The sequence below is a fragment of the Plectropomus leopardus genome, chromosome 16 (genome assembly GCF_026936395.1).
Source record: "Plectropomus leopardus strain MGB_pleo_1.0 chromosome 16, ASM2693639v1, whole genome shotgun sequence".
NCBI lineage: Eukaryota > Metazoa > Chordata > Actinopteri > Perciformes > Serranidae > Plectropomus > Plectropomus leopardus.
Window position 1 is genome coordinate 30906602 of NC_142191.1, and position 24273 is coordinate 30930874.

General features: G+C 37.4%; 1 protein-coding gene across 1 annotated transcript; it reads right to left on the reverse strand.

Moving 5' to 3' along the window:
* Positions 1 to 807: 807 nt before the first annotated feature.
* Positions 808 to 15286, reverse strand: olfcb1 (olfactory receptor C family, b1). The gene is made up of 6 exons (XM_042503666.2): positions 14540 to 15286; positions 12153 to 12444; positions 8533 to 9369; positions 8128 to 8343; positions 6848 to 6965; positions 808 to 6298 (listed from the first exon to the last, which is right to left on the reverse strand). Exons 1-6 carry the CDS (start codon positions 14860 to 14862, stop codon positions 5145 to 5147), a joined length of 2940 nt encoding a protein of 979 aa, XP_042359600.2. The 5' UTR covers positions 14863 to 15286; the 3' UTR covers positions 808 to 5144.
* Positions 15287 to 24273: the final 8987 nt, after the last annotated feature.

A 24273-nucleotide genomic window follows, 5' to 3' on the forward strand; every position in this document is an offset into this window, starting at 1 on the left:
TCAGTGGATAGATTTTAAAATCCTTTTGCTGGTCTATAACAAACTAAATCGTCTCGATCCTAAATACTATTTACTTGAACAACAAGAAGCATCCAAATCTCTCAGGGAAACTCAGCTCCCCCGAATTTTGAACCCTCTGTGTTTTCAGTATAACCAAACACAATATTGCCATGGACATACTGTATGGACATTCTTAGACAAATAAAGAAATGTCAAGAACGTGATCTGAGTGAGATCAGACATGCAATCTTCTCAGTGGGTTAAAGATAGCGCCCGCATTTCTGCATGGTAACACTTGATTAAATCAGTAGTTTGTACTGGCTCATCCATCCGACAACACTGACAGAGAGACGCTGTCACAATAGCTGCATTGTGACTTTGTTTGTTGGAACAACAAAATGAACATTTGCAGAGTGTTGGAAAGTACAGAATATTGGCATCTTATCATTGCTGATACAATGAGGTATTCAGTATTCATACAAAAGTTCATACACTTACATCTATGTAGTGTTTCACTCACTATTCTGCTATTGATTAAATTCTGGTAGACCAAAGGCAAGGCAATTTTATTTGTAAAGCACATTTCATACACAAGTGCAATTCAGTGTGCTTTAAAGGGCAATACAATTACAGTAAAGGTGAAAGATGTGCAAAGAAAAAAGTACAAAGTAAAAGCGAGTGATACAAGAGGTACAGTTTAAGTACATTAAGTACTCCCACATACAGATTCACAAGTAAATTTAATTATTAACAAATAACAGTATACACTGTAAGCCATTCTTAGCTGTCACTTAAAAATGGTCAGAGTTTGGGCTTGTATAGTAATATCTATTTCATATTTATTTAACCAAAAAAACTAAACAAAAAAATCCTGTCCAAGACAGCAACAAAAGTTACAGACAAGACGGAGCAAAAATATAAAATCAAAATATACAACTTCAAAACAAACAATAAAAAACACACACATACAACAAAACCCCAATGTTACCACAAGGAAGGACTGAAAAGTATGTTAATATATGTTAATATATAAAAGAAGACAATCAAAAGACCAGCTGAGATACACCCTGACATGACATATAGAAGATGACATATAGTCCTGCAACAGTAATTTGAAACAGCCTCGAGGAACCAATGAGAGCAGTTTAAGTCTTTCTGCAGAAAGTTCCAAATGCATGTAGCTGTGTACATAAAGGCTCTTTTGCCAAAACATAGCAATTTTCAAGATTTTGCTTAATGTAGGCACATAATTATGCTTGAAATAGGCCAAGAACAGCTTTGTAAATAAAAGAACACCAATGAAAATGTCTACACAATTTTAAAGACAGCTACCCAACGCGGGCAGACAGGACACAGTGATGAGTAAGGGGTGTGCAATTAGTGATGAATCTCAATCCCCTGTGATACACAGAGTCCAGAGCATGCAAACTCTGGGAGAATGTGATCATATATAATGCATCCCCATAATCAAGCACAGTTAAACATGTTGCAGACACCAGCCTTTTTTTGGCCAAAAAAGAAAAACAGGTCCTATTTCTAAAAGTATATTAACTGGAGGGTTGTTCTAGGTTTGTATTTCATGATTACAAGTTTTGTTCCAACTCAGCCCCAGATGTCCTTATGTATATTTGAGTTTCACATGGTATGACGTGTTTGGGCCCAGAGCCACAAAGTGATTTGTAGGTGACCAGTAAGATTTTAGAGTCAATTCTCAGAGTAACTGGTAGCCAGTGTAAAGATTTTAGGACCACTGTTAAGTGATCATACTGCTTAGTTTTTGTTAGGACCCTGGCAGCGCCATTCTGAATAAGATGTAGCTTTTTGAGTATCCTGTGACTGGATTGTTGCAGGAATCTACTGGACATAAAGGTGCAGGTAAGCTTTTCCAGGTCTTGCTTGGAAACTATCCACCCTGAGTCTTGCAATAGTTTTAAAACAGTAGTACAGTAGATTTGATGTAACTAGTAGAATTTAAATCTAAATCCAAGAGAAGGTTTCTGGCTTGACTTGAGGGTTGATGAATCAAAGTGAGAGCAGATATTTTCTTTTTATTCTGTGCTCCAAAGAGTTATCTCAGTCTTTTCTCCATTTAGCTAGAGAATATATTGTTTTATCCAGTCACTGATTTGTTCCATGCAGTTGGGTGCAAAGTCACCTGGTGTAATTAAAATGTAGATTTGTATATCATCTGCATCAAAAGCTACTTTTAATTTTTTGTTTAATTTGGCCTAAAAGGAGCTTCTAGAAGTTAAACAATAGAGGCCCAAAGAAAGATCCACATGCAAAAACGCAATGGACACAAAGTAACTTCTATTATGAAGATATAACTTGAACCACCCAAGGAACAATTGTGACAGAACCATCCACTTTTTTAATCTTTGCAATGGAACTCCACAGTCCAAAGCGCCAAAAGCAGCACTAAGATCCAACAATACTAAAACAGGGACTTTTTCTGAGTCATTGTTCAAGGCAAGTTCAACACCACTATGAGGGCAGTCTCTGTGCTGTTATAGGGCCTAACTCCTGTTTGAAAGTTATCAAAGAAACATCAGGGAAGTATTCAACCATTTCTATGAAAGCTGACAATCATATGTCACTGTTTTTCAAAAGATCAAATTTGGATGGTGGACAATAGGGGCTGAAAGTGAAGCTGTAATCAGAGAGAAAATTCTGTGTTTTCCCACGCATTCTGGTCAGTGAGGACATGCCATTGGTTGCGGTCGAGTATGGCCAGTGTGTCTGTGTGTTGGCAGGACAAGCTGCTTTAATACCTCTGAGGAGATCAGTGATGACTGCTGACTGACAGTTGTGTAACATACTCAGGTGGCTGTGCTGTGTTATTCTCAGCTGTTTCCCTTCCAGCTTTTTCTCTCAAGCGTGCCATAAAAATCTGAAGCTGACCTCCTCTTCAGGGATCATTTCAGGGATTCCAGGAGCTATTTATTGTTGTGTGGAGGCATCGGCGTATTTGTGTGTGCACTTTCAGTATGTTCTGGACATTTTGCAGGTATGGATCTTTTCACATGAATAATACTTTGGTTGACTTTACCTCCAGTTATCTTTATTCAACTTTTGTTGATTTTGTGTAACATTTGTTATGCGTCTCCCCATACTTTTACTTGATATGTCTTTCTGGATGGGGTATGGTCAGACTCTCTCCAAACAATAATTTTTGACCAACAACAAGACCACTAGTGCACCACTATATCTCTAAGCCGTCCAAATCACTGAAATTAGCAAGAAAATCCATTATTCAATAATTCCCACACTTCCCCCATAAACTAGATGGACAAACATATGGACAAAATAAAGACAGCTTTGAATGATAACATATATTCTCTTGGTGTCAAAAGTTGTCTGAATCTGAATCTGTATTTTTTTATATTTCTAAATCATTTTACACCATTCACCATGATATTTTGTTGCCAACTTCTAATGCTATAGTTTACAAGGTGATATATCCATTCCCCCATTCTATGTCCAGAAAATGTTGGCATGAGACATTTGAAAGACACTGAATTTTGGTTACTCAATAACAAAACTTAAACCCCAACAAAATATCACCTATTTTCAGTATTTGACGTCACATTGACATTGGCATTAGATGTCGTGACATTGAATTTTGGTCACTGTAAGGTTGATTACAGCACCTCTACAAAATGTGGGGTTGTCTTTGGTGTGGAAGGCTGGCTCTGGAGTTAAAGAAGTTCATGAGGCAGAGGTAAAAAACAAACAAACAAACAAACAAAAAAAACAGGCATTTGTTAACAAAACTTGCAACAGAAACAGAAATGCAAAAATCTTGGGAAACTAGGCAAAAACAATTTAAGCAAAATCAACTGAAAGGAAAAAGACAGCAGCCTCTCAGTAGGCTGCAAACAAAAGAATCCTCCACACCAGTCTAAGCTCAGGTGTCCTAATAACCCCTCCTGGCCCCACCCTAATTGGACTCATCCACTTCAGAGGGGTAGGGTAAACCAGGAGAGGAAAATAACAGTTAAATTCATCCTAGGGATCAACTTTAGTAATTAGCCAGCAAAACTTAAAACAGTTATACACAAATTACTTCATTGATACCCCAAGGATGATCTTTACTCCCCAATTCCCCAAAATTCTTTCAAATTTGTCACGAGGGCCTGATCACAGCCACAGCCAGAGGAACTCAGGCTGCTGAGCCCTCCCCCTCTCCTCAGCCCAGGCTGCAGCAATCACAATGGCCAAAGAGCAAAACATGCTGATTAAATATAAACCAGGTGTCAAGAACCAAAATACAAAAAACAAACACAAGACCTGGTTTATAAAAAAAACAATTTTTGGGTCATTTCAGTGGGTACAATACAGAGAAAATACTTGATTGACAGCTTCAATCTGACTAACAGGACACAGGTGTCCTAATCAAGCCTGCTTTCAGTGGCTGCTATTGGGGATCAGGGCATGTGAAAGGGTATGGGGAGAGAACCGTTTCACAGTCACCAAAAACCATAACCTTAATTTAACCAAATATCAGTGTCTAATGACTGATTCCTTTCAAGAACACAAAAAGAATGCAAAGTAACTTCACAAGAAATTACCCAAAATAATGGCAAGAAATTATAAGAACATTACCTAAAAAGAAAAAAAGAAAAGTAAAAAAAAAAAGAAAAAAAGGAAATGACCTGAATAGAAATGTTAAAAATAGATGTTTAATAGATGTTGTAAATACACAAATATTATCATTATAAAAACCAGCTTCTATAATGTTTTTTTTTTTTTTTACTTTTCTAATAGTTTTCTTTCTTTCTCTTTCCTTTTCAGGTCATTTTTCTTGTCACCTTTTACTAAATGAAGAAAACCATTTTTCTCAGGTATCAAAGGATTATATGTTTGTAAAAGGTATCCAAACACAACACAAGAAAACTAATGATCCAGGTTTCAAAGGGTTACAATGAAGGGAAAATGGTCCACATGTTAAGTTTTACCTTAATATAACTTGTAGTTGTACACAATACAAATAAGTCATCTTTGGTCATATGTACATCGAAAAATACAACATTACATGGATTAACAGCACAAAAGATCTTACAAAACATTGTCTATAAAAAGGCAGGTAAATAGCTATAATAAATTATCAGTGTAGTAGAAATAAAATTTTCCTGGAACCAGTTCTAGCAGGACATACTCCTGCGTCTCTTTTTTAGTTGTGTTTCTTGCTGGTTAGACAGAGTATAGACATGGATATTTCCATTAGACATAGGACTAAAAACTGGCTCGTGACTGGCCTGAATTATTGACTCTGAACTCCTCAATATTGTTGTCGTACTTGATACTGAAAACCTTTCACTCTTTCGTGGGTATCTATTCATTCCGGGGATATCTATGGCTATCTCTGTCACTGAAAAGTTACTTTGACAGGAGGTGGTTTGCCATCCTCTCCTAATCCTCTCCAGTGTATTCCTCTTTGAGGCCCAAAGTGCTTGATAGCTCTTGGGTAAAAAATGGCAAAAGATGATGCCATAGGTGGATACCAGAATGGCTGAAGCCTGCACAGCAGTGCCTTGTTCATTGTTTGTGATATAGACTGGGACAAAACACCCCCATACAAACAAATACATCAGCATGCTAAAGAGGATGTAGCCTGTTTCGCTGAACTCCTGAGGAACCTTCCGGCCTTTAATGGCCAACAGGAAGCCAACCAATGCGAGCAGAGCTATGTAGCCCAACATAATGCCAAAACCTATGTATGTGGCACCTTCACTGCACTGGATTTGTTTCCTCATGCTTTGTGGGGATGGAGGTGTCTTATCAACATCTGGAGAGTCAAAGATCAGCCAGAGAAGACAGATGATCCCCTGGAGAGCAGTTAGGATGATGACAATTACAGGTGGCCGGTAAAGTTTGTGCAGTCGCCTGTTTGTCAGCTGACCAAAGGGAAGGAAAGCCAGGAAGGTACGATAGGCCTTGACTAGGATGCAGGAAATGCACAGGGTGAAGCCCATGGCATACATTACTTGGCGGGCCCGGCAGAGATGTACATTTGGCCTCCCCATGAAACATATCACACTTGCGAAGCTCACTGACAGACCAGCCATCATCACACAGGACAATCTCACCTCTGCTCGTTTCATGGGGGGGGAATCTCTGTACACCAGGAAGATAATGAAGACAACCAACAAGAGCAGGATGCCAAAGGCTGCAGCTGTCATCATGGTGATGGGATGAGGATCGCTCCATCGCATGTAAGACTCTGATCTTGGACGGCACTGTGTCCAACCCTTGAGAGACCAAGTACCATTGGGACATTTTTTGCAGCTATGGAGATCTGTAGAGGTGGTGAAAGAAAACTTGATAAACCCCCGGCCTTCCAATTGGTGGGCCACCTGTGTTTCCTACACAGGTGGCCCACCAACCCACTTTGTTGTGCTGTAGCCTATAGCTACAGTTAATACTATTGAAAGTCCAGTAATGAATGACATGGATCGAAGATGTGTGGCTTTTGTTGTTAAAACATTCATTCTAATAACTATATTGTAACTATATTTCACATGGAATGCCTGCAAGCAAGAAAACTGGAATATTTCTTAACTACTGGGATGCTATTGACAACATACTGTGTCAGCTGGGGCAGGATTTAGAGTTTACCATAGTCAGTGGTGTGGCTGCCTGGCTGAGATCTGCATTGTACTAGGTGCACTTTCGTAGTTTGAAAAGAGGCCACATGTGGACAGTGTTTTCAGATATTCAGATTCAGATATATGTCTACCCAGTGGGCACAGCCAATATGCTACCTGTTAGGGCCTAGGCGTTTCAAGTTAGTTTATATTTTGAAAGTAAAATGTAACATTAAAATCAGTCCGTCAATCAGGCATACCGTAGTCATCTGAATAGGTCCCCTCTGAACAAAGGGTGCAGTTGTGACAGCAGGATACATTCAGGATCTTCTTTACTGAGCCAGGGGCACAGGGCACTGAGCATCTATACGCAGGGACCTGAGACAAGAGAACAAGAGTAACCGATTGGGCTGTAGAGAGACAGCCTTAAATCTAGCCTTGGTTTGACTAATCTTTGTCTTTCCAAAAAGCTAAAATATACAGGGGTTTATGGAATTACATTGTGAACTTATGGAAATACCCTCCACGAGAACCTTTAAACTTTTAGTTGTCTTTTAAAAAGCACGCCTTCTCGGCCCTGTTGCGGTGGCAACATTAAGGTTATGCAACTGTGTTGTAATTAGTTTTTAGCTGTAGCTATTTACTTCAGAACATTAGCTTTTTACTTCTGGCGATTGCATTTATTGTTCAAAATTCATACATTTGAAGTTAATTTTTTAGGAATATCTTGTGTAAATATCAAAAACTTTTGTTTGCCACTGTGTTCATGTACTGAAATCATCCAAAATCTGAAAATCTGAACATAATCCCATTGTATTTTTGATTAGGGAACTAGGATGATGTTAACTTCCATGTTGGCCTAGAAAAAAACGTCACCTATACGCCACTCTATAGTCAAAGATATAGGAGTATCTACTACCTTGAAACAGAGTCTATGTTGTTAGCATTCAACAGCTACAGCTTCGCTGCATTTTAGCCTTAGGAATTCTCTCTAAATCTGATGAAAGCTGTGATAGGTGAAATGAACAACAAATAATTATTGTTTTATCAAATGACAATCTTTTTGGTCCAGTGCAAGATAACTGCTGGCTGGATTCCCACATTCCCAAGGATATTCATGGTACCCAGTCAACTTCTTAAAGGTTCAGTATACATCAAACAAAAAAAGACAACACAATGAGTCGTTCTATCACATCTTAAGGCAAAACTGTACGTGTTCTGAATGACCGCATTCCAAAGTGGAGAACAAAAGGCCTGCCATCGTAGTCACCTCCAGGCTACAATCCGTTAGTGTTGCACTCAGTTGTTCACATAAAAACATTCAAACTAGCCTAGTTTCACACCTCAACAACAATGTGCCTAATTACTGCTTAAAATGAGCTGACTGTGGGGTTGTTTGTTTCAGAAATACATGATGATTTTCCTATTGGAACAGGGTTTTTATAGTGTTATATCATCTAACAAGAAGTTTAAAGCTCTGAAAGTCTTTGTTTTCATCCTAACTTTTTTATTCTTGACTTCTAGTAAGGTGTTGTCTTACCGTGGTATTGCCAGTCATCAACCAGTTGAAATTTTTCACATAGAGTTCAACTTTTTCATCAAGGACATGGTATTTCCCAATCCTTAAATGCCTTCTGTGGTCTCCGTCTTTTTGCCACATGATCAAATCATAAAAGTGTAAGGAATCACCGTTTTCGTCAAAGAAGAAATTGTAGCCGTCAAACTCAAACTGAACATTCTTTAGTTCTTGAAGGAGCTGCAAAGCAAAGGGTTAGAATGTAAATTAAAACAGTTCTTTTGCATTGATTGGTTACTGAAGCACATGATTTCCTAAACTATTATTCATGAGAATTCTAAGTGACAGTAACATTCAATTTTACATTAAAAGGAAGCTGCATTTTCAAATTCAAGCCTGTTGTCATCTAAAGATAACATCAAATCTCACCTTCCATGGTTGGAAGTTAATTTCTCCCGAGCATGAAAAACTGTTGCACTTTAGTAGCTTTTTGAGAGCATATGCTACGGCCCGCACTGTTACTTTGTGAAGGAAGGCGTCACTGGTATCCGAAGCCTTTATAAGATAGTCATCATTTTGCTCTTGAGGATTCTCTGTTCCGCATGCATGGCCAGATTTCATTTTTAAGTATTTGAGTGAGGGACAATAGGACGGAGGGTAGTTTGAGAAACATTCTGAGCTGCAGTTGAATCTCAGGTTCTTGTACTCTTCAATGAAGAGGTTATATCCTCCTGGGGTCGCTGTGAGATTCTTGAGATAATTATCAAACACTTCACTCCTGTGTGAAATAAAATTAAAGCCCAAAATGTCCCCAATCTTGTTGATGCTTTCCATTTGAGCAAGAGACTTGCTCTTGGACCAGACATCACTGGCAATCCAGATCCTTGATGTGTTGGTGCTGATCATCTCCTTAAAAAGGGCCTCCACCACCTCTTCTCTAATGATTAGCAGTACCACCCGGGCACTGGAGGAGCGGATCTGCTGGGCAACTTGCCTGATACGTTTGATGTTATCATCGAGGTAATGAGACAACATCTCTTGATAGGCCAGACATACACTGTTTGCCTCAGCAGCCTCAAGGAAGCCCTGGAAAGCTCCTCTGCCATATTCGTCGTCTCCATACACAACCCCAATCCAGTTCCAGCCGAACTGATGGACAATTCTGGCAATTGCTTTGGTCTGGTGCTTATCACTGGCAACGGTGCGCAGTACAACTGGGAAGCGTGTCTTATCACTTAGTTCTGGTGCAGATGATACGCTGGTCAACTGGTAATGAGATACAATAATACAAAAACAATGTTAAATATGGAAAAATGTAAACTGAAAGCATGATTTGTGAGATACAGTCCTAGAATTTGTTGTAGCACCCAAAGTGTCTTAGAATCCCCAAATTACCACCCAGCACACCATGTTTTATATTTCAACAACAAAATTAGGGAGTACGTTTTTATATCTTTGATGGAGCTAGGCTAGCCATTTTCTTCTGCTTTCATTGTTTTTGCCGCTCTGCAATAATCATGCCATTGACCTATAGGATACTAAACCTTCAATCAGTATGTTATCACCCCATAATGGCAGTTATCTGTGTCATAGATATGGGTAAGCAGGGGCATGCTACATTCACTAGGTTCAAATGGCCATTATCAGCACCATTGCAAGATATTTTGGTTTCACTTTTACTTTTCTTGGGTGAAGGTGCCAAAGCCACATGATGAGGTTTAGAAAAAAGATCATGATTAAATGCAAATATTGATTTGACACTCACTTCCTGGTGTAAGATCTGTATTTGACCCACCCACCACCAATCCTTCCCATGTATTTAAAAGATCTTTTTGGCAGGAAATTCCATTTTGTGACCTGATAATGACGCACAACCAAAATTTAGGTATGGCATGCCCCTACTACCCGTATCTATGACCTGATAACAGCCATTTACTCCTTTGAAATATGAGCATATTAGCTTGATATCTTTCAGAGACATGAGAAGAAGGCAATGAGCAACGAATAAGGAAATGACCCCAAAATGAGCAAAAAATTAGTTAAGAAAAGTACAAGAAAATTATCTGAAAATTATAATTATTAATTCAAAAAAACCCAACAAAACAAACATATGAAAAAAAAAAATTTTAACCTTATGAAACGTGAGAATATTGGCTTGATATCTTTCAAAAGTATGGGAAGAAGCCAATGAGCAATGAATGGAGAAACAACCCAAAAATTAGCAAGAAATCAATAAAACAAAACAAAACAAAACAAAACAAAACAAAACAAAACAAAACAAAACAAAACAAAACAAAACAAAACAAAACAAAACAAAACAAAACAAAACAAAACAAAACAAAACAAACAAGCCCCCCCACCAAAAAATACCAACAATGATGAAATGACCTGGACCTTACGACCTTTCTTAAAAATTCCTTCAGTCACACCAGTTTTGCCCTTTGTTCAAAAGTTCAAGTACTTGTGAAAGGCATCTTAAAACAGCTAAAGAAAAGAGATGTTGCTTGAGGTTTCAAGGGGTTAATGGCATGACAACAACAACAACAACAACCAGATCAGGTGACTTACAGCATAGATTTGAAATTCAAATTGATCCTCCAATATCCGATAAGGACATAGTGTTTTCCAATATGTTGTAGTACTTCTTCAACATTTGCAGCTTAAAAATGAAAGCCTCCATAACCAATAGCTCATTAAATGGACACAAATTAAGTGAGCGGTCAAATCATTTATCACCCTCAGAAAGTCTGATAATAGATCAGGGGTAGGCAACCTGTGGCTCTGGGGCCACATGAGGTTCTTTAGCCCGTCTCCAGTGGCTCCTGTGTCTCTGAGTAAAAATTATATGGAAATGAATAGAGATTTTCATTGAATTTTATCATTGTTTTAGGCCTAAAATTATCCTTGCATTTTTCAATTGCAAAAATATATAGCCTGTACACAGAATATAAAGTTGTGGGCGGTCCTGAATCAAAAAAGCTTGACTAGCTATGGATTCCAAATCCAAGATAGGAGAAGTCTTGGAGGAAAATGGAGAAGTTAATAGTGCATGGAAGGATCTGTTAATTTTTTACCACCAATGCTGTTAAGTGTATGCAACAAAAAATATTAAACAGATAAATGGCTCTTTTGATAGTAAAGGTTGCCGACCCCTGTGATAGATGGATGATTAATCATGAATAAGAGCATAAATACTTCACACTGAAATGTATTCGGTCATTCTTGTTCCAAGATCTTTAAATACTGACACTGTCCTACATCCCTGGGCATGTGATTTCAATGCTGTAGATGCCCTTTAGCATCTTCATTAGACTGGACTTGCAAAATGCACTGGACTTTTAAATAGTGCCAGTGTGAAACCATCCTCGGCAATGGTTGACACTGAGAACAACTGACTCACGTGATGAAGCAGGGAATGTGGAATGATTAAATAAACACAGGACTTTTACCCAGGAGACTGCTGTATATGTCTTTTAACCCAAAAGACTGCATTTATCCTAAACCTAACCACTTCATTTTGTTGCCTAAACCTTAGTGTTTCACATCTTAAAAGCCTTTAGTGTCAGTAGCTGGGTTTCCATTACAGATTTGCGCCAAACTTATCTGATATTTTTGAAATTTTGACAAAAAACAATTGCAAGATGTCTGCGTTTCCATTAACAGATGTTATGCGACTTTTCTCAGGATGTTCTCTCTTTCGACATCTCTCTCAAGTCGCATTACTGCCCCTGGTCTTATACTTAATATGAGTTAACTAAGTAAAAAAAGTACTTCCATTACTGTTTTGTGAAACATGACTTTATTGAATCTCCTGAATTGCCACCTGCGAGCCTAAACACTTTTTTGCGATAAACAAGAGTTTTTTTTTTTTAATTGACATGTTTCCATTTGGCATATTTTGTATTCAAAATTTCATTTTGTGCAATATGAGGGTTAACGGAAATGTGCCTAGAATCACATGCCGAGAGGCTCGAGAAAGTGTCAGTATTTTTGAATCTGGGATGAGAACATGTTGAATATTTGCTGAAAAGGCAATATTTGTGACTTACTACAGGAGCCATGAACAAATTCATCATTCTGGCCACAGCAATGGTCACCTCAGAGTAGAACGCTCCTAAAATAATCTTGACTTCCGGCCTGTAGTCAGTGTAATTGCACCTCATATCTAGAGTGTTGTTGAGTTCGAGCATGTGACCCAGATTCTGTAATGCCTTGCTTGCAGAGGAGCATGTGTCACACAACACATATCCAAGATGCACCCCTGGAAGGAAGCCAGCTGCGTTTATCTCCTCGATTTCATGGATTGTAGCCAAGGATCTCATAAATGACTGCAGATCAAAACTGAAAATAGGCAAAGTAGAAAAACATTTTTAAAAAAAAGAGGTTGGGGCAAAAGAAGCAAACTGTTTACAGATGTCTGTAGATGTAACTCTTTAATCCTTGTGTTGTCCTTGGGGTCAGTCTGACCCCAAATGAAATCTTTTGCCATCAAAATCTGTTTTTTATATTAATGTAAACAAGGTCTATTGGCCCTAAATTCTAAAACGAAGGGAAGAATGTGTGGTAATGGGTTGGACTAAAATAAGACTAAAGGTGTAACACAATTTATACAATATGCTTTAACTAACAGTCAAAACAGGGGGGGTCAGAATGACCTCAGAGGACAAAAGGTGTATGGCAATCGGGAGGACATTTTTGTTAGAGGTTTTTCAGAACATAGAGGAAGTCGTCTGAGGAAACCTCCAGCTGACGTTCCTGAAGATGAAAAATATTTCTTTATAATCTTAAGGATCATGGCGCTAAAAAAAAGAAGGAAGAAGACCACAGCCCATAATTTGAAAAAGTACAATTTATGCAATATTACTTGGAAAATAAAGTCATCAAATCATCTTTTACTCACTTTTCAAAGTGCAAGAATAATGCCAAATGAACTGTGTTCCTCTTTAAAAAAAAAAGTAACACTTTGCACAGTTACTTTGTCTTCGTTCTTGTTATCGTCCTCTCCCATTATAGAACAGAGGTCAATAAAACTTAATAAATAAACTAATTTTATGCTGACAGTGTTGATAAATTACACTGATGATTTAAATATGTGATAGGCTGTGGGATGGATACATACTGTATGTACATAACAAAAATGTCTGCAATATATGATATCGTACATATATTACAAATATCTATATGATGAATTGTTATACAGTATTACATTGTTGTGACAGTAATTGTTCATGATATATTTAATTTCCGATTTAAATTTAATAAAAACAATGTAAAACATTATAGATACATTATAGATACATATGTTTTTCAGTCAATCAATCAGCTGGGTAGCTCAACAGGTAAGAACTCCAGCTTCCCGCCAGAGACGGGATTCAATTCCTGGCTGAGACGACCAGTTATTGTCAGTTAGAGTAGTAAACATGTGGAATATGTGCACGAAAACATGTATATTAAAGCTGGAGTTTATAACACCAAAAAATACAAAATACAAATACCTCTAAAAAATACAAAAATTATCAAATGTATGAGAGATATACACATACACATTTTCCCCTTTTGTTTCTTTTCTTTCTTTCAAATCAATATATTATATATGTAAACCACTCATAATTTTTGTTTATTTCATTTTTTCTTTTTTGTCTTTTTTGAATTTTTATTTAGGCTATTGGTCACCACGCCCCCTTCCCCTCCCATTGTTCATCAACTCGAAAGAGGGATTTTTGTTTATTATTTTTTTAATTTGATTTTATATTTATTGACGTGTCATATATTTTTATGCATATTTTAAATTCTTCTTCATTCTTTCAACAGGCATGAATCATGCCCATACTTTACCCAAAAATAAAGGAAAGAAAGCAGGAGACCCAGAGGAACCCCTTATTTATTTTTCCTATTATTAAAATTCTTACTATTTTTCTATTTATCCTTGTATACCTTCTAACATTATTATTTTTTAAATTTTTAATTCCCTGTCTATTACACATAATTTGGCCACTCTTACATCTCTGAGCCCCTCATTTATTTTTCCCATTTTTTTAAATGATTACAATATTCCTATTTATTCTTGTATTCATTTTATCATTATTTTTAAAATGTTTAATTTCCTGTTTATTACCCATAACCTGGCAGCTCTTACATCTCCGGCCCCTTTTGCCCATCTTGGCCAACTCACGTGATGTTTTCTTATTTCTACCTACCTTTAACCCCCTATTGTATTACTTTTTAAGGACACAAGGGAGATTTTTAACAATTTTTAATCCCTTGTGCACTTTTATGCATTTTTACCCATCTCAAAAAAGTGATGTCAGCAATTTAATTTTAATTTGTGAATTTACAAAAATAAAACAACCCACATACTTAACATGAAAGTTCTGCACTCTCACACATATATAACCACCATCTAATGTAGCAATGACGCATCTGTTTTTATACTCACTCTGAGCACTGGAAGTTTTCGGGTCTAATCCGTTCATGAATGTCCTTCACTTTACGATGTAATGGCAGCATTATACCGAAGATCACGTCCCCGGGGGCCTGGGCTCCACAGATGAACTGTCCAAAGTCACATCCCTCTATGACGCTCAGCGTCACCATGGCCAAGAGGAGGCTGCAGAGCAGACGCAGCAGCTGCATCTTGAATGGCACGGGTGAAAAAGCACGTCTGGTAGAGAGCAGGAATGATTTTGTCCTACATGGGATCTGGGAGGCTAAGAGTGTGCTCGAAACCTGTTTAAAGCTGAACTGGGAGGAATGTTTCATGTGTGAAATGTTGTCGCGCAGGAATTTCCTTGTGAACTAGCTCAAGGAAGTGAAGAACTGTTTTAATTGGCACAATTGTTGGAGAGAATAATGAAGACTATAATTTCTGTGGTTCCTGAAGTCGGTTCCAGGGACCTCTAAAGGGCCTTAGAGTGTGTATCTGTGTGAACAAGCGAGTGAATTCATACGTTACAGTCGCTCTGATGCCAGCATAGAGAATCCCGGCAAGTAGAAATAAGCACCAACACCAGTGTATAAGAATATCAAATACAAAATAGAAATACAGTAAGAGCAAACAACTGGCACAGTATGTAAATATTTAAAATAAAGTATCAATCGGCTCTAATCTGTGAAAATTAAAGTAGAATACATGTGCGCAGGCAACGTGTTGAATTTTGCACTTTGCACATACACAAGGCCCCATGCACTGTATAGCATACAGATAGCACTGCTGCTTTTACTGCACTTTGTCATCTGTATGAATTATTGAATTATTTTCTTTCCTTTTATTATTTTTTTAATTTTTTAAAAATGTTTGATCTTTATTTCTATTGTCTGCCAAGGGACTACAAATGTAAATTAGCAGTCCTGCTAACTCCAGCATATTTCCATTTGTATTTTATACTGATGTTCATTAATATGCTGTGTCCCTTTTAAATAGATAGATAAATAAATAAATAAATAATGAAATTAAAAAATTAAATAATGTGCTGAGTGTGTAAAATATAAAAAACTATAAAACTGTTCCTTATGCTACAATGCAATGTATCAAACTAGTATATAAACTACAAATATAAGAAGATAAATATGTGTGCAAAGGTAAACAACAATATATGTATAAGCAAGAATAGCAATACCAATATATACAAAATAAACATTGTGTAACATGTAGAATATTGCCCACATTCAAGAGTAAAAGTAGCAATTTGGAAAGCGCTGGCTCTTTAATTGCACCATAATCTCATAAAAACAATATAATTCTTATAAGTGGTGTGCTTTTTGTTTGTTGTGACAGTCTGAGCTGTGTTGTTGTTTGCCTTATCTGCTTGCTGTTTCCAGTGAAGTCTGAGGGAGGAGGAGCCTGTAGCCTTTATGTGAAGACTGAGTACTAAGTGGTCTAACCAGAATTTTTATGCAAAAAATCAAGCAGGACAAGATAACATATCAGCAGGGCAGCCAGCAAAAGAGGCCGTGGCTGTAGCAACCACAGGGCTCTGCCCGTTGCAGTAACACTGCTAACCCAGTTTTAAAACAGGTTGTATTGGGACTTGCATTTCATTTCAGTTTGTGAATTCTACGTCCCTATTCTTCCATTCAGCTGTGCGATTTACATAGCTGCTCGCATGGGGTGGTATTTCAGGCTATTCAAAAAAGTGATATTTCGCAAAACTGCAATGGAAACACTTTTTTTGCTTTTACAGATCATATGATGTTCAACACCGGATGGCGGTGACTTTATGGATGCCAACCGCCATTAAACCCAAAGTAGAAAAAATACAACAAAGCCACATGACATTTTACAAAACATGACTTGGTATGTGTGGACGGAGAAAGAGACCGAGATCTTAACTCTTAGAAGAGACAAATCTATCAACATGGTTATTGTAATGTAATGGTGAGAGGAAAGTCGCGTAACATCGTGAGAGAAGTCGCATAACATAACTAAATATCGCTTTAAGTTTTGCATAACTCTGTAATGGAAACCCAACTAATCTTGGGCCCTCAGTGAGTTTGTGGTCCCCCTGGACATGAACTTTTTATTTTCCACGTTCACAAAAAGGAACATCCCCTGACATAGGACTTTATGCCAAGTGATAATAATAATGAGAATAACATTTTTCGCAGAGCAGGGTCAATCATTCGAAATTTTCTGTTTGTTAAAGGAACCCATATCGCTTCAACACCCTGATATATTGTAACACAGTTCAAAAAATGAGTTCCATTTTCATTTGAAGACTTGCAGTCATTCCTTTCACCGTGTTTGACTCTGTGCCTCTGCTGTGTTATGGTTGGTGGTTTTACGCCCTTTCAGTTCACAGTTATTATTTTCTTTGCAATCAGTAAGAGAATCTGTAGTAATTGTCTCTGATCCCTGGTGTATGTCTCCCTTTTCCCTGTGTTTTTCAAAGAAATTAAGCCAGTCTGCTCAGATTTTTAAATGGTTACGGTCAAATCAACTTGTCTGATTTTACAGTGTACATGTCATCCTTTCTCACCAGTCTGGATTGTCTGACCAGCCGACACTTTGATTTTCAGCAGTGTCAGTCTCTTGGAGATGGATTGCAGCCGGGACAAGTGCTTCATTCAAGTCAAGTTCAGAATGGACACCAGACTGCAAAATGCTGCAGTAAATGAGATAATTGCTGATAGAAGAACAGTGATCTAAAAGTGGACAATGTAAATTATATTAAGAAATGTTGATCGTCATCAATTGTTTTTTTTGTTTCTTTTTTGGTGCTGCGTTCAATGACCAACTTGGCAAGACATGGCCCACAAATTCTGAGAAAGAAGTAAAATGTGACAAGAAAATTACCAAAAAAATTGTTTTAAAGAAAGGTTAAAAAAAAAAAAAAGAAATTTATTACTACATTTTTTAAAAATATAAATATGGTACAGAAAAAGAAAAAATACATATATATATATATATATATATATATATATATATATATAGAAATATACAATATTTTATAAATGTTTTTTTTTATTTTAAGCCATTTTGGGGTCATTTTCTTATTTATTGTTTTTTTTTCTTATTGTCAGGGAATACTTTTCAACTTTTTTTTACTAATTTCTTGCTAATTTTTGGGCCAGGTCCTGTGAAGTTGTTGAAAGAAATCAAACTACTCCGCCCTGGTTTCAAAGGGTTAAGAGTGGGGTGTGTTCAAGTACATTTCACTTAGTATTGTCTGACTTCATTTACAGGTCACTTGCAATATTTATATTATGTATAAGAATTTATTTTAAAAGCTATTTAATGGAGGCAGTGGTGGGTTTATGTTTATATCTGAGCCTTAAAATGAGCAAATAGGAGGCTCATGATGAGCATGAGAGGCCTCTGTGATGATGTGATGAAGCTTGGACAATGCTGCCCTCTGCTGGACATTTTCAGCCAAATCAGTTGGACATGCAGGACACTTCACACAGCTGTAGGAAGACAGATAAAGCTGGTCAGTCCAGGCCTCCGCCCCCTTATTTTATGCTATGGATTTAACACTTCTATATCGTTCTCCGGACACTAGAGGGCGCCATTTCCCCCACAACTTCCTGTGGCATGTAAAGCCTCTGGAAACGTGGGTTGAAATAGCATGAATGCACATAGTAAATTCATATGAAAATACAAAACTGAGCATGTTATTGGTTTAAATCTCCCTCCTACAGGTAACTGTTATCTATTATTATTATTTGTGTCAAAATATGACCGACATACTGTACTCTAACATTATATAAGTATATTTTGACATGTAGGTTAAATTTTGAACAACATACTACACTATGACATTTCGGTCATATTTTGAACAACATCCTACTCGGTCCAAGTTTGATCTACATACTGTACTCTGACATTTTGGTCATACTTTAAAGGACATACTATATTTGACATTTTAGTTCAGGTTTAAACGACATACCATACTATTACATTTTTGTCAAATTCTTAATTGCGTACTATACTAACACATTTGGACACATTTTGAACTACATCCTATATTTCAATTTGGTCCAGTTTCGAATGACACACTGAACTATGACAATTCACCATATTTTGATCTACATACTATACTATGACATTTTATTGTCATATTTTCAATGACAAACCGTACTCTGTCATTTTGGTCAAATTTTTAGAAACATACTATACTATGATATCTTGGTCTAATTCTGCTTGACATACTACATATATATATATATATATATATATATATATATATATATATATACTAAAATCACGTTGTTAAAAAAAGGCAAGTCAGCCAGGTTTTTCAGTGGCAGTGATTTCTCTTGTAAATTTTGGTGAATGCACAATGACGACATGCTATATTATGGTGGTCATTTTTGCAACATTCTATGCCACATGGATTTCAGCTGTTTTTTGAACAAGTAATATTGACATTTTTTGCCCTACTATAGTATGGCCCACTTCATCCAGCACTAGGCGTTCCCAGGCCAGCTGAGAGGCGTAGTCTCTCCAGCGTGTCCTGGGTCTTTCACTAGGTCTCCTACCGGTGGGACGTGCCCTGAACACCTCACCAGGGAGGCATCCTAATTAGATGCCCGAGCCACCTCATGTCGCTCTTCTCAACGCAGAGGAGTAGCGGCTCTACTCCGAGCTCCTCCTGGATGACTGAGCTTCTCACCCCATTTCTAAGGGAGAGCCCAGCCACCCTACGGAGGAAGCTCATTTTGGCTGCTTGTACCCGTGAAGTGCACTGTGTCAGTACACACGAATCAAATCTCACAGCAACAGTACAAAAGGATCAGGCAAAGCTCACAGGTCTGGATATTGGTCACTAAGGTCATACACAAGGAATCAAGACACAGGACATTTGCTCACGGGAAAGACAAGATGAACTGGCACAGAGTAAAGGGAGAGCTTGACTTATAGACACTTGAGGGAGAACGAGACACAGGTGAGGCAAATGAGGGTAATCACCAGTGGCGGGAAAGGGAACAAAAGGAGGAAGTAAACTCAGAGACAACACAGGGAAAGGAGATAATACAAAATAAAACAGGAAGTGTCAGACAGAAACCTCAAACCCTGACATTTTGGTCAAATTTTGAATGACATACTATACTATGATGCTTTGTTCCAATTTTGAACCTCATACTATGCTATGACACTTTGTCATATTTTAAAAGACAAACATTACTATGACGTTTTGGTCATATTTTGAGCAACATACTGTACTATGACATTTCGTGTCACAAACTCACAGGCAGGCAGACACTAATGCAGCAGCACTCAGAGGATTAGGCAGAAACGTGGTCTTTATTGCAGTCCAAAGTCAGTACACAGGAATCAAATCTCACAGCAACAGTACAAAAGGATCAGGCAAAGCTCACAGGTCTGGATATTGGTCACTAAGGTCATACACGAGGAATCAAGATATATAAATGGTGGGACATTTGCTCACAGGGAAGACAAGACTAACTGGCACAGAGGGAAGGCAGAGCTTGACTTATAGACACTCGAGGGAGGAGCAGAACGAGACACAGGTGAGGCAAATGAGGGTAATCACCAGTGGCGGGAAAGGGAACAAAAGGAGGAAGTAAATTAGAGACAACACAGGGAAAGGAGATAATACAAAATAAAACAGGAAGAGACGGACAGAAACCTCAAACCCTGACATTTTGGTCAAATTTTGAATGACATACTACACTATGACGCTTTGTTCCAATTTTTTCGGTCATATTTTGGACCACATACTATACTACATTTTGGTCACATTTTGAACGACATTCCATACTATGACCATTTGGTCAAACTTTGAACGACATACTTTGCGATGACAGTTTTTGACGACATTATAGGCTATGATTTTTTTATGATTTTAGATGACGTACTATTGTATGACATTTACATACCGACAGATCCACAGCACACGCCATATCTACTGCGCTTCTCACACCTGGAGAATAAGAAAAGCTACATCAGGATGCTGTTTTGTTGACTTCAGCTCAGCATTTAACAGAATCTCTCCCATGAAGCTGATTGGAAAACGTAACACTCTGGGCTTCAGTACAACACTCTGCAACTGGATGCTGGACTTCCTCACATGCAGACCCCAGAGAGTTCGAATTGGCAGTCACACCTCCTTTTCTCTAGTGCTCAACACCGGAGCCCCCCAGGGCTGTGTGCTCAGCCCCATTCTGTTCACACTGTACACCCATGACTGCACTCCCAGACATCAGGAGGACTCTATTGTGATGTATGTGAACGACACCACCATCATCGACTGTATTACAAACAACGATGAGACTTCATACTGGGAGGAAATCAACAATCCTGCAGAGTGGTGCACAGAGAACAACCCACTGCTCAACATCAGTAAAACCAAGGAGCTGATTGTTGATTTTAGACAGACGGAGGCAAAGACATACACCCCTGTCTACATCAGTGGAGCTGAGGTGGAGCAGGTGAACAGCTATAGGTTCCTAGGAATTACAATCACTGAGAACCTTAGGAAGACCAAATTCCAGAGCAAGATCCTGGTTAACTTCCAGAGTAGCAATAGAAAGCATACTGACTGGAAACATCACCAACTGACATGGTTCGTGCATGGTCCAGGACAGGAAAGCTCCACTATCTTTATTGTTTTTTATCTTTTGACGCCATACTATATCATGTATTTCTCATGAATTTCGGACAATATAAAATAGATGAAATCCTATAATAAGTCCTTTTTTCATTATTTGTGGACAATTTACTATACTGCAGTGTTTTTTTCTGTTTTTCAGACAAAGTATACCATGGAGTTTTTTTTATGACTTTTGGATGACTTAATATACTATGGCATTTCCTATATTTTGGACGACATGCTATGCTATGGAGTTTTTATGATTTTTGGAAAACACACTATACAATGGAGTTTTTTTGTGATTTTTGGATAAGATACTATACTATGGCTTTTTTTTTTTTTTAGCATTTGTGGTTTTGTTTTTTATTGTTTTTATGATTTTCAGAGGACATATACAATTATAAAGTACTTATACAAGTCATAGCGTGGTATGTCAAGAAAATTATAATGTGGTTTTCGGGAGAAAAAAGGCATAGTATAGTATGTCAAATAAAAGACATAGTAAAGTATGCAGAAAAAAGGTATAATATAGTATCTCAAAAAATGACATTGTATAGTATGGCAAAAAAAAACATAGCATAGTATGGCAAAAAAAGTCATATGGTATCTAAAATCATGCTTTCTTTCTTTATTTCTTTCTCTATTACCACTCATTTATTCAGTAATTTTTACTTTCAATTTTTGGCCAACAATGCAGTGAGCCCATGAGATAGGCAGGTCAGTTCAAACATCCTCTCTGACTCCGTGTTCCACTCATGAACCGGTCAACTTGCTGCACTTTGCACTCGATGTTCGGAGTCCTGCCTGTGTCACTGCATACATTTGAAGTTTTGTTATCTCGAACTCTGTCTGCAGTTTGATGCATCTCCAAAGAAACTCCAGCTGTCTCATTGAGTTTAAATCCAAAGTAAACAATCACACACCCAAAAAAATGAATTAATAATCTATTATCAATATTACCTAATATTTATTAGATAAAAGATGTAGATGTGTGATCTTTTATTTGATGACAAGCTTCAGGGTGGGTTTTTCCTCCTTATAAACACATTATTTACACTGTCATCAGTCACAATGTTTTACAAGTTTTAGGGCCACGTTAGGACAAAAAGGTTTTTTTTAGATTTCGAGAATAAAGTTGTAATATTATGAGAAAAAGTTGTAATTCATTAGAATTGAGTCACAATATTATGAGAATAACGCTGTCATTTTAGACAGGGGATAGTATATTACCGAAATAAACATATTGCCAGCAAACTAAAAAAAAAGGGAGCACAGGCAGCCTCCTTGGCAGCCACTGTCCCCAGTGTTGTGCCATGCCACACACAGTCAACCGGCCAACGGATTTTCTTTTTGAAAACCAATTATCGAGAAATGAGCTGTTTCCCTACAACCATAGAAATAGGGAGACAAAACCGGAAACAAAAATAGTAACTGTAATAAAAAAAGTAAAAAAAAGGGCGCCCCACGTAAAAATATATATATACGTAAAATTATAAAACTGATATTTTTTTTAGTTGGCTAAAATCTGTTTTGTTGCTGACCAATCCACAGCAGTTCATTGCTTAGCTTCCATGTCAGACTTCAGCCTGCTTCTGGGGTCTTCCGACTGATATCGCTCTATGTAATAAACTGTCCGTGCACGAGAACCCAATAGAAGCCCACTTCTGGAAAATCTCTTTAGGGGGAAACCCAACAACTTGAATAAGAATCAGCCACTGTCTGAAATTCATATGTTGTTTAAATCTTAAACAACATAAGATTTATGTTGTTAAAGATTGGGTTGTGTCCTCGCTGCAGCGGCCGCGGGTTCGATTCCAGCCCCGGCCCTTTGCTGCATGTCACCCCACCTCTCTCTCCCCCTTTCACCTTTGTGCTATCACTTAAAGGCAAAAACAATTTCAAGGCAAAAATCTTTATATATATATATATATATATATATATATATATATATATCCCCTTTCTCATAAAATTATGACTTTTTTCTTTATTCTCGTAATCTGTTTTTTGCTTTAACATGGCCCAAACCCTCTGTTATATCTTTTCACTATTGCTCCAATAAAATAAAAAAATATAAGTAATTACATATATGATGTAGCTGTTCTTACTCTCCAGGTGTGAAAAGACTGAGTGAACAGACATGGTGTCCTCTGTGGATCTGTTGGTTCTGTATAAATGTAATTAAACGGGGACTCGGTCACTCTGATAGGTGGAGCAGGCCGTTCTATCAGGTAACACTTCCACTAGAACAGACTGCAACCTGTATACATGTAATTAAATTGGGAGTAGGTCATTCTGACAGGAACACATATCTTTCAGAATGAACTACTTCCTACCCTGGTGCCCCCCTTGTGGGTTAGTCCGCCTCTGTCTACGGAGATAATACAGTTGCTAATAAGGAATATATTATTAACCCTTTAAAACCTGGATCAACATCAGTTTTTCTTGTGCTGCTTTCAGGTGCCTTTCACAAGTATTTTACCTTTGAAACTCAAGCAAATGGGTTTATTTCTCTTCAGAAACATGGGGGAAAAGGCAATGAGCTAAAAAAAATCAAAAAGAAATAAAAAATTGTAAAACAAAAAAAAAGTGACAAGAAAAATACCTGCAAATTAATACTGAATTTGTGATTATTGAAATTAAACATTCGAAAACTGTTACAGAACATATAACCTTTTTAATTAATTTTAATATATTTTTTCGAGGTAATTTCCTTGGTTTTTTTTTCTTGATTTCTTGCTATTTTTTAGGTTATTTTTTGTAACTTTTTAGTAATTTCTTGTCAAGTTGGCCATTGCTTTACTCCTGTTTTTGGAAGAAACTAAGGCATCTCTGCTTTGGTTTCAAAAGCTTAATCCCATTTACTTGGGTTAAATGAAGCAGTTCTTTAAGGAATTCCCCTGGGGATTAAAAAAACAACAAAAAAAGCCCAGATATTAACCTTAATACAACTAATAACTGATAACAGCAGAAACACATCTCCATTTCTGCTGTAGTTAGTAATATAGCTCTGTTCGAGATGCTTTCAAGAAGTTTTTCTTTGCTTGGCTGTTTGATGTGATGAAGCAAATATCAATGAATGTGTTCAACTGCATTAGTGGAGTCAAGAAAGGCACAATAA